General features: G+C 40.1%; 1 protein-coding gene across 17 annotated transcripts in view; it reads right to left on the reverse strand.

Moving 5' to 3' along the window:
- Positions 1-12473, reverse strand: part of RALGPS2 (Ral GEF with PH domain and SH3 binding motif 2) — a 368517-nt gene that overhangs the window by 172573 nt on the left and 183471 nt on the right. For all 17 annotated transcript variants that reach the window (XM_078392372.1, XM_078392375.1, XM_078392380.1 and 14 more), the window contains one exon: positions 4225-4362. In XM_078392372.1, coding sequence (XP_078248498.1) covers positions 4225-4362 — 138 coding nt within the window. The remainder of the gene's footprint in view (positions 1-4224; positions 4363-12473) is intronic.

The following is a 12473-nucleotide window of genomic DNA, read 5'->3' on the forward strand; positions in this document are numbered from 1 at the left end:
CTGTGATTGGACAGAAGAAGCTATGTAACTGTATATAAGTGAACAGAGTGAACATGAATGTATCTTCTTCTTTCACTTGCTGCTATCCTCTATGCCAGTTTGTCTGTTGATTGCCTGCTACGCCGAAGTGCTGCCAGTTTGTATATTTGTATATATTTGTATAATACACGTGTCTTATTATAGAAGAAGAGTGTGTGTGTGTCTTCAATCAGATAACTCTGCGCATTATTACAGCGCGAAGCTGACAAAGGAGACGGGGCGACTGCAATAACTCTCTTTTCAGCATTGTAGGGAAGCTGCTTGCCTGTGCTGGTAAATGAAAAAAACTTATATTAATTATAAGAAGAGACTAGAAGCAACAGAAGGTGCTTGCAGACAAGAGTCTATTCAGAATCACAGTGTGGATATTGAGCTAATAAATCCACCACTGACATGGTATTCTCCCTTAGACAGTTGCAGGAGAAATGTCTGGAACAGTAACAGCCACTCTTTGTGGCCTTCATAAATCTCACAAAGGCCTTTGATTTGGTTAGCAGGAATGGCCTTTTCAAAATACTTCCCAAGATTGGATCTCCACCTCGACTCTTTAATATCATCAGGTCCTTTCATGAGGGAATGAAGGGCACCATAGTTTTTGATGGCTCAACATCAGATCCCTTTGACATCCGAAGTAGAGTGAAAAGGGGCTGTGTCTTCGCACCAACCCTTTTTGGGATTTTTTTTGCTGTCATGCTGAAAGACTCCTTTGGAACTGCAACAGAAGGTGTCTATCTCCGGACTAGATCAGATGGAAAGCTCTTTAATCTCTCTAGATTGAAAGCGAGGACAAAGTCCAACTGAAATGGATGCAGGACTTCCTCTTTGCAGATGATGCAGCCATTGTTGCCCACTCTGCTGAAGACCTCCAACAACTCATTAATCGTTTTAGCAAGGCCTGCTAAGACTTTGGACTACTAATCAGCCTGAAGAAAACACAAGTCATGGGCCAAGGCATAGACTCACCTCCCTCTATTACCATTTCCACACAAGAATTGGAGGTTGTTCACAACTTTGTGTACCTTGGCTCAACAATCTCTGACACTCTCTCTCTAGATATCGAGCTAGATAAACGCATTGGGAAAGCAGCTACCATGTTTTCTAGACTCACAAAGAGAGTATGGATCAATAAGAAGCTGATGGCACATACCAAGATCCAGGTCTATAGAGCCTGTGTCCTGAGCACTCTCCTGTACTGTAGTGAGTCCTGGACCCTTTGTGAATGACAGGAGAGGAAGCTGAACACCTTCCATATGTGTTGCCTCTGACGCATTTTTGGTATCACCTGGCAGGACAAAGTTCCAAATAGAGTAGTCCTAGAACGAGCTGGAATTTTTAGCATATATACATTACTGAAACAGCACCATCTATGTTGGCTTGGGCATGTCGTGAGAATGGTTGATGATCGGATTCCAAAAGATCTCCTGTATGGAGAATTAGTGCAGGGAAATCGTCCCAGAGGGAGACCACACCTGCAATACAAAGACATCAGCAAGTGCAATCTGTAGGCCTTAGGAATGGACCTGAACAGATGGGAAACCCTGACATTTGAGCATTCAGTCTAGAGGCAGGCATTGCATCATGGCCTCTCCCAATTGGAAGAGACTCTTGTCCAGCAGGCTGAAGCAAAGAAGCAGTCCCAAAACCAGCAAAATCAGGGAGTTGGACTGGGGACAGACTGCATTTGTCTTCAGTGTAGAAGGGATTGTCAGTCTCGAATTGGCCTTCTCAGCCACACTAGATGCTGTTCCGGGTAGGTGGGGCTAATCAGCCTTGGAAGACAGCCTAGTGTGGCTTCAGTGTGGAAGGTACTGTCACTCTCGAATTGGCTTTCTCAGCCACACTAGATGCTGTTCCACATCCCCCATACAGAGCACGTTACCATAGTCTTTCGAGAGTGAAGGATGCCTAACTAAAGGGGCGGTCCCAGCACTAAGTTCTTAAAGCTGTGAATGTTTCTGAAACTGCTCTGCTCGAGCGCAGATTAGCCCATTAGTTTGTATTCACAGAGGCCATGAACGAGAAGCAGGCTTCACTAAGAGATGGTAAGCAGAGGATGTCCAGTGGACATTAGAGGGCCTGATTACTGCTAGTTGACTGAAGAAAACACGTAAGAAGGTGCCAGAGACCATCAGATGGACCCCTGAGTGCCAACAGGCATTTGACCAGCTGAAGGAGGCATTAACGACCGGTCCTCAGCACACCTGACTACAACCAGGAGTTCATCATCTTCACAGATGCATCAAACGTTGGACATGGAAAGGTGCGGTGCCAAGCCGATGACAGCGGGAGCGTGCAAGACTTGGACTTTGTAAACCACAGTGTCAGAGGGACTCAGAGTGTGGATGCTGGTACCTTGCCTCGAAAGCCAAATGACTGATAGGGGGGAATAAACAAAATTGGTTATGTATAATAAATGTTCTGTTTGTAAATAGTGATGAAAAATTGAATATTGATGGACCAAAACGTGGAGAATGATGCAAGGACTTCTAAAATAAACTGGAATGGACTATTGATTAACTGGTTAATTATCTATGTAAAAGTTTCCTGATTATGGTATATTTCTGTAAAGTTGAAATGTTAAATGTAGTAAGTATGAATGATAAGGTAAAGTATATTGTTGAATTCTATTGGAATATTTAGTGTAATAAGATATTGTGATTGTTATATAACCTATTGTTTTTGCTTGCAGAATGTTGCCAGAGGGTAAGTAGAGTTTCATGCAATGATGCATGTTTGTTTGGGATGAAAAACATGTTTCCCCTCCCAAACAAACATATTTAAGGGGGGGTATGTAGCATTCATCTCTTGTTATGCAAAATAAGTCATGTATTATTCATGTACTATGCTAATGTGTTCGAGAGGCGATGCTGAAAGAGATATTAAAAGGCAGAGCCTGAATCAGAGTCGGGGGTCAGAATCAGAGGAATCAGAGTCAGAGTGAGAGTATAGTTAGAGAGAGAGGGAACAGATACAGAGTGATAAGGCTGGTTAAGAAAATAGGTAGAGAAAGTGGTAATGATATTGTAAGAGAAAAGTATGTATTGAGAGAAGTGTTAATGATTTGCTTGTGTACAATGATTATCTGAAGAACTTCTGTTATTATTAAATCTGATTCACTTCAATAAATAAGTTCTGTTTGAATTCACAAGTGTCCTGACAAACATCATTTATATTGTGGATTGAAGCAATCCATTGGTGGCAGCAAGAGGAAAATATGAGGTTAGCCTTTGTGAGGGCAAAAAAAGAAGGTGCCACAAAGGTGAACGCCCCAGTAACTATGTTAGCTCATAGCAGTAAAAACAAACATATGTTCAGGGACCTCACCGGGTTCAGTCGAACTTACTCCTAGGTAAATGTCTATGAGATTACAGAGTAACAGATTTATTCATCTATATTGTGGACTATAGTCATCTTTGTTGGTTGCATAATTCTCCTTTTTAGGAACACCTTGTGTAATTTATGGACATTTGACAGTCACACCCATTATTATTTTCTCTGTCACTATAGCTATGTACATATGCTCTTATCAACAGAGTATGACACTACTTTTTTGGAGCCTGTCCCACAAAAGGTTAAGCTACAATAAACCATTCTTTCTCATGCAATACTCTTGGCTGCATTTGCTAGTGATTCCTGCGACTCAGAAACATCTGAGATGTTAAAAACAATAATATCCTTTCATTACAATGTAAGTAAATTCATTGACACAAATTCAGTGCCATTTGAAACAGGAAAGGAAGAAGTAGTAATCACTGTTGCAACGCAAATCTTACTGATGACTGTTAATTATTTTTAAACACTGGGCTAATGAGATTTATTAGGGATACAGATACGTTGCTGAAAAGGATCAGTTAATTTATAAAGTGGCAAATTTAAATTAAATAACTAGCATTCTGATATTTAATGGCATTTTGAATGTCCAAAAGTTCTGAAATAGCTGGGGAGATTTCTGACTTTTAACTTCAACAAGAAGTATGCCATGCCCCAGTATCACCGTCTTTTAAAAAAAAAAAAAGCTTGTGAAATGACAGAGAAGGACTGCTGTTTGGGAAACCAAATTCCTCTTGTCTGTTTTTCTTCTATCCCAGTCTCCCTTGTAGTTAAGCAAAGAGGACAACAGCTATGACTAAGCATCTAAGCATCACAATCAAACATGAATCACTGGCTGTACACAACACAACTTACCATACTCACAAGACTGCTGTAAATCTGATATTATTCTAAGTATGTTATTCATTAAGTTTGATCTTTGCTCATTTTCCAGAATACTTCCTGTCGATGGGTATGCTGAATCAATATATGTCAAATCTGAAAGATAAATACCTGAAAAACATAAATAGACATGGCATTAAATCTATGGCATTACAATGACAAGAATTTGAATTGTACAATCAGAATAACTTCACAGCTTTGTTTTAGACTGGAGAAGAGAGAGTTGGTCTTTGAAGACGTGTTGGAAGCAGATTATGTACCCTTGTATGTAAAAATCCCATGTTACAAGAGTGGAGTATATACTAAAAGGATATCTTATATTCAACAACTTAAAAGTACTTAGTTAACAGAAAAAGAATCTCCCAAAATTAAACTATTATTCCTCAAACTCATGGGTAGGCAAACTGGTGCCCTACAGTTTTCACACACCTCAGCCGGCACGGACAAGGATCCAGGACTATGGGAGCTGTAGTGCAAAGATTACGTATCCCTGCTGTAACTGACAAAGAGATCACTTTTGCTCTTTGTAATGAACCAGAAAAATATTTTCAATCAGCAATATTTGCTACTCTCAGCTTTCTGAAGCACTAGATTTTCTACTGCTGTTTTCCCCACAATCTGACAGTCATGAAGAAGGATATAAATTTGGAGGTTAATCAAGCAATGAATACCACTGTGGATCAAGATGTGAGACACTCAAGCAGAAGGGACCCAAACTTGAAGCAGCACTGCTGACTCTACACCCAGGAACAGACCAGTTTATTAATCTCCAAGGTTCCTCAAGCAACACTGGCAGTGTCTTGGAATGAGAGGACAGCTATGATCCAAGCCAGAGGCTTGTCCTTTTTGGCTTTCTAGAATGTAGGAGTGTTGTCTGATATGGAGTTTCATGACTGAACTATAAAAGACTGTATTTGGGCAGAAGACTGTCACTTGGGGCTCTCTTTGTTCCACTAAGCCTCATGACAGTCACTTCAGACCTGAATTTGATACTGCATGTCATAGGATACAAGGGTACTATAAAAAGATTAGGGAGCAATCCAATGCTCTCTGGGATTTTGGATATGGTAATAGAGAAAGTTCCCCCTGTGATGGTGTGAAGTGTCTTCTGGCACAGCTGTTCTGCCAGTAATATGGGCCACAATGGGGCATTCCAGGGGTGTGCTGCTGGAGATCACAACTCTAAACCTTTTCACTCAATCAATGTATCCTTAAAATATGCCAGTTCTACAAGTGGCATAGTTAGTTCCTTCCCATTGTGGTCAAGGGTGAGGGCAATGAGACGAAGGAAAAAAAATGAAATAAAAAGAGCCATCACAATCAGCTATCACATTGGCTGTAGAGATCACAGCAGTACCTTCTGTGTGCTGGGCACTCTTCCCTGAAATCTGTCACTAACAAATTATGATGTAAATAACATTGCCAATTTTAAAGGAAACACTGAGTTTTAGCAAAGATTAGCACACAGCTAAGACATTATAGGACTGAAATAAGTATTTTATTTCTTTGTAAAATCTTCTACAGTAATATGAATTTTTAAAAATCGCCTGAAAGTACCGTAGAACAAATAATACGCAAACCACAAGCATCTTTTAACATTGAGATTTTTAAAAGACAGACATCCCAAAAAAATTTTATGAAAATTTACAAATATTTGCCCAAACTGTCAAGCTACTCCTGAAGGGCATCATGGTTTGGTGGATAAAGTGCTCGACTGGGATTTAGAAATCCTGGGTTCAAATCCACATTTGGCCAAGGAAACATAGGGGTGGCAATAGCTAACCATTCCTTGAACATCTCACAAACCTCAAAATTTCTATTAGACTTGCCATAAATGCGAAGCAATTTGACAGCACATAACAAACAGCTAGTTAGGCCATATCCTCACTTCTCTTATTTAATTCAGAGAGAATGGAAGGCTGGTAACATACTAAACTCCAGCTGTCAATGGTACTATGTGAATTTCAAATAGTAAGCTGTGGAGATTCTTCTTTCCTGGTAATGAAGTAAACAACCTGTAACAATCCTGTCTCCCAAAAGAGAAAAAGATTGTGGTCAGGGAGCCCTCTGGGTGCAAAACTACCACCTGTATTTCCTGAGGTAGGTCCTCTAGACCTCAGAAGTACATAGTAGGTCTCATAGACAAGCCTGAGCCTTAAAAGTTACCTTCGATTTGCTTCCAATGCAATAAAACATAGGCTTTGTTTTTCCTTAGAATGCACGACAGCCACACCAAGTAGGACAGCAGGACCTTTTAACTTACAGTTCTTCTTGTCATTGTTTAGTCATTAAGTTGTGTCCGACTCTTTAGTCCAGGCCCTCCTGTCTTCCACTGCCTCCAAGAGTTTGGTCAAATTCATGTTGGTAGCTTCGGTGACACTGTCCAACTATCTCATCCTCGGTCGTCCCCTTCTCCTCTTGCCGTCACACTTTCCCAACATCAGGGTCTTTTTCAGGGAGTCTTCTCTTCTCATCAGATGGCCAAAGTATTGGAGCCTCAGCATCACGATCTGTCCTTCCAGTGAGCACTCAGGGTTGATTTCCTTCAAAATGGATAGGTTTGTTGTCTTTGCAGTCCAGGAGGCTCTCAAGTGTCTCCTCCAGCACCACAATTCAAAAGCATCAATTCTACAGCGGTCAGACTTCTTTATGGTCCAGCTCTCACTTTACTTACTTACTTACTTACTTACTTACTTACTTACTTACTTACTTACTTACTTACTTACTTACTTACTTACTTACTTACTTACTTACTTACTTACTTACTTACTTACTTATCTATTTAACTTATATGCTGCCCACTCTACCCAAAGGTCTCTGGGCAGCTTACAACAATTTCCATATTCCCATACATCGCTACTGGAAAAAACATCGTTTTGACTATGCGGACATTTGTCGGCAAGATGATGTCTCTGCTTTTTAAGATGCTGTCTAGGTTTGTTGTCCCTTTCCTCCCAAGAAGCAGGTGTCTTTTAATTTTATGGCTGCTGTCACCATCTGCAGTGATCATGGAGCCCATTTGCCAGGAGGTGATTTAAGTTTTTTTGATGTTGAGCTTCTGACCGTTTTTTGCGCTTTCCTCTTTCACCTTCATTAAGAGGTTCTTTAATTCCTCCTCACTTTTTGCCATCAGAGTGGTATCATCTGCATATCGGAGGTTGTTGATATTCCTTCCGGCAATCTTAATTCCGGCTTTGGATTCATCCAGTCCTGCCTTTCACATGATGTATTCTGAATATAAGTTAAATAAGCAGGGAGACAATATACAGCCTTGTCGTACTCCTTTCCCAATTTTGAACCAATCAGTTGTTCCATATCCAGTTCTAATTGTTGCTTCGTGTCCCACATATAGATTTCTCAGGAGATAGATAAGGTGGTCAGGCACTCCTTTTTCTTTAAGAACTTACCATAGTTTGTTGTGGTTTAAAGGCTTTTGCGTAGTCAATTAAGCAGAAGCAGATGTTTTTCTACTTCTGCTTCATTGACTGAAACTGGTCTGGAACTCTCTGGTTTTCCCCATAATCCAAGGCATGTGAGCAATTTGGTCTCTAGTTCCTCTGCCCCTTCGGAATCCAGCTTGTACTTCTGGGAGATCTCGGTCCACATACTGCTGAAGCCTGCCTTGTAGGATTTTGAACATAACCATGCTAGCATATGAAATGAGTGCAATTGTACGGTAGTTGGAGCATTCTTTGTCACTGCCCTTCTTTGGGATTGGAATGTGGACTGATCTTTTCCAGTCCTCATTTTCCAGTGTTGGAAAAGTGTTTCTGATGTCCAGCTTGTTCGCTTGACAAAACTCTATTAGCTTTTGCTCTGCTTTGCTTTGAACTCCAAGGCCAAACTTACCTGTTGTTCCTTTTATCTCTTGACTCCCTACTTTAGCATTCCAATCCCCTAGAATGAGAAGAACATCTTTCTTTGGTGTCAGTTCTAGAAGGTGTTGTAGTCTTCATAAAATTGGTCAATTTCAGTCTCCTCGGCATGGGTGGTTGGTGCATTGGGTGGTGTGCCTTGGATTTGTATTGAATTCATTCTATCATTTTTGAGATTGTATTCCTGCTCTTTTGTTTACTATGAAGGCTACTCAACGGGATTCTTGCCTACAATAGTAGATATGATAATCATCTGAATTGAATTTGCCCATTCACGTTCATTTTAGTTCACTGACGCCCAGGATGACAATGTTTATTCTTGCCATCTCCCGTTTGACCACATCCAGCTTACCAAGGTTCATAGATCTTACATTCCAGGTTCCTATGCAGTATTTTTCTTTGCAGCATAAAACTTATCTTTCACTTCCAGGCACGTCCGCAGCTGAACATCCTTTAACTTACAGTAGCAACTATTAACTTTCTTTCATTCACACTGGATTTAGATAGTCCTGCTGTATCAAGAGACTAGATCCTTGTTGAAGAATTATATTTGTTTTATTAAGAAAACAAAGTTTCATTGGAATACAGTTGTAGCTTTGAAACTTAAGCACTGCGTATTTCTGGACTATTGCAATGTTTAAATAAACATACAAGTTCTAATTAAAATAAAAACAGTTCGGTAATCATCTTTGCTCTATGTCTTACATGTTCACATCTAAGACCTGGGCTATTCCCCCTCTACTTCTTTAAAAGAAAAAAAAAGCCTCACATTCCACAGCATTCACGGACCCTTTCTTCTACATACACAAACCCTCTCATTTTACATCTCTTTAGGACCTCCTTCTTCATTACACTCAAGCTGACACCAAATTAAGTCCAAGTAGGTGTAATGCAGAAAACTCAGATCATCGCCCAAAGTATTCATGATACAAACTACAGGTGTCTTTTCTTCTTCCAGTTAGTGGTTTTGTCCCTATCTTCAAAAAGGTCAAAAAAAGAGGAACCTGAGAACTACAGGCCAGTCAGCCTGACTTCAATTCCAGAGAAAATTCTGAAACAGACAATAAAGCAGTTATTGTGCAAACACCTAGAAAACAATGCAGTAATAACTAGAATCTAACCCGGATTTGTCAAGAACAAATCTTGCCAAACTAATTTGATGTCCTCTTTTGATTAGGTCACTTCACTGATAGACAGAGGGAATGCTGTAGACGGAGGATATCTTGATTTTAGCAAAGCTTCTTACAAAGTGACCCATGATATCTGTGACGTTCCTCTTTCACGTCACAATGGTCAGGACACTCTCTCATTCACACTTTATTTACGCTGCCACCAACCACTCCTTCATAAGACTCTTCAGACAAATGTATGATTTTAAAAATAAAGACTTGTATTTTATTGATAACAACAGAAGGAATGGTAAATCACGTTATCAACTAAAATAAAAAGGCAATCAGTAATAATCAAGTATCCCCTCATACACACTATCACTCAGACCTCAACTCTTACTCTAACTCTCCATAACTCTTAACTAACTAAAAACTGTCTCACATCATTCACTCCCCCCCCTTATATACACAGCTCCACCTCCTGGAGTCCCACCTCCTGCTCTGCTATAGGCAGATGGGTTCCAGCATAACCATGATAGGCAGGTGACGTCATCGCAGCCGTCACAATATCCTGATGAGCAAACTAACTAGATATGGGTTGAATAGAACAAGTGTAGGGTGGATACACAATTGGCTACAGAACCGTACTCAGAGAATGATGATTAATGTGTCCTTCTATAACTGGGAGGAGGTAACAAGTGGATACCACAAGGTTCAGTCCTGGGCCCAGTGCTCTTCAATATTTTTTATTAATGACTTGGATGAGGGAGTGCAGGTAATGCTTGTCAAATTTGCAGATGATACCAAATTGGGTGGAAAAGCTAGTACCCTAGAGCAGTGGTCCCCAACCTTGGGCCTCCAGATGTTCTTGGACTTCAGCTCCCAGCAATCCTGGCCATCAGGAGTTGTGGTGAAGGCTTCTGGGAGTTGTAGTCTAAGAACATCTGGAGGCCCAAGGTTGGGGACCACTGCCCTAGAGGATAGGAACAAAATTCAAAATGACTTTGATAGGCTGGAGCATTGGTCCGAAAGCAACAGAATGAAATTCAACAGGGATAAGTGCAAAGTACTGCACTGAGGGAAAAGAAACCAATTGCACAGTTAGAAGATGGAGGATACCTGGCTCAGCAAAACCACAAGTGAGAAGGTTCTTGGAATTGTTGTATATCACAAGCTAAATAGGAACCAACAGGGTGATGTGGCTATAAAAAAGGCAAATGCTATTTTAGGCTGCATTAATAGAAGTATAGTTTCCAAAACCCGCAAGGTGCTAATCCCCCTCTATTCAGCACTGGTTAGGCCTCACCTTGCGTACTGTGTCCAGTTCTAGACACCACAAATCAAGAAGGATGCTAACAAATTGGAACAAGTTCAGAGGAGGGCGAAAAGAATGATCAGGGGACTGGAAATCAAGCCTTATAAGGAAAGGCTGAAAGAACTGGGCATGTTTAGCCTTGAGAAATGAAGACTGATACAAGTTATGATAACACTTTTCAAATACTTGAAAGGCTATCATACAGAGGAGCGGCAAGATCTGTTCTTGATCATCCCAGAATGCAGGACACGCTACAATGGGCTCAAGTTAAAGGAAGCCAGATTTTGGTTGAATAATAGGAAAAACTTTCTAATTCTTAGAGCAGTACTACAGTGGAACCAGTTATCTCTGGAGTTGGTGAGTATGCCAACACTTGGAGGCATTCAAGAAAAACCTAGATAGTCACCTGACATGTTTTGATTGTATTCCTGCATTAAGCAAGGGGTTGGACTTGATTGTCTTGTAGGCCCCTTCCAACTTTACTTTTCTATGATTCTATGTAACACCTGAATAAGAAGCTTTACTAATCACAATGATACACTTGTATCTTGCTAGTATGACATGATGAAACCAGTTTTGCTCTCTGAATGAGCATAATTATTCTTCAGAAAAGAGGATAAGAGACAGTACGATCTTCCTGTGTTGCCCCAGATAAAAGATTTGAATGCACACGAGGTCACTCAGGACTTACTGTCACATGAAGGTATTTCAGCAAATACATCACCATTAGATGCATTTTTCTTGAATTTTGATAATGACAGTAAAGATAAGAAGATGCCAGTTTTGGAGGAACCAAGTAAAGTACCAGTGACACTATTGATCAATATTAACAGAAGCTGCAATCTGAATGAAAAAAAATGATTTATGGCACCGTAGTCCAAAAACAGGAGACGTAAATTATATATTAACCACACAAAAAATCTGCAACAAGATATTGACACAACATCTAAGAGGCCAGAGAATACTGATAAACAAATCTGGAAGCTTAAGCTTTTGCAGCATAAATGATTTCTTTCTTTCTTTCTTTCTTTCTTTCTTTCTTTCTTTCTTTCTTTCTTTCTTTCTTTCTTTCTTTCTTTCTATCTATCTATCTATCTATCTATCTATCTCCCATCTGGCAGCCAAGGCCACTCTGGATGGTTTACAACAATAGACAGAGACAATAAATTAACAAAATAATACGACATCAAAAATAAAGTGCAAATTAAAATACCATAAACACAGTGAAAGACATAGTGAGATACAATACAGTGCATTACAGTAATATAATTTAAAAGCATAAAACACGGCAATATGTCAATTAATACTTTATCGGAGGCATTGGTGCATCCAGTTGTTATCTACTCCAGAAAGGCCTGTCTAAAGGGCCAGTTTTTTAAGAGATATTTAAGACATAAGACATAAGACATAAGAAATTTATTTGTCATTGCGCTCACAAGTGGGTGCAACGAAATGAGGTGCTCTTCCCCAAGGTAAAACTGGACAACACTACAAAAAAAAAGTTAAAATATACACAACTTTCACCATCCAAATATAGATACCCCATTTTCTCTCAGCAGTTAAAATCCACCAAAAACCTATGGCCCTGCATTTAAACTCAATACTGCACTTGGGTAAAAACTGTTCTTGAATCTGCTTGTCCTTGCTTTCAATACCCTGAATCTCCTTCCTGATGGTAATAGTTTAAAGAGCTGATATCCCAGATGAGAGGAGTCTTTCAGTATGTTAGATATCTTCCTCTTACATCTGTTCTTATACAATTCTTCCAAAGAGGGGAGTGAACAGCCAATGATGTTTTGGGCCGTCTTGATCACCCCTTGAATTGCCTTTTTCTCTGCCACTGTGCAGCTCGTGAACCATACATGTGCCTAGTGAGGGGACTAGGCAAACTTTGGGCGGGAGGGTATTCCAAACTTGTGGAGC

The sequence above is a fragment of the Pogona vitticeps genome, chromosome 4 (genome assembly GCF_051106095.1).
Source record: "Pogona vitticeps strain Pit_001003342236 chromosome 4, PviZW2.1, whole genome shotgun sequence".
NCBI lineage: Eukaryota > Metazoa > Chordata > Lepidosauria > Squamata > Agamidae > Pogona > Pogona vitticeps.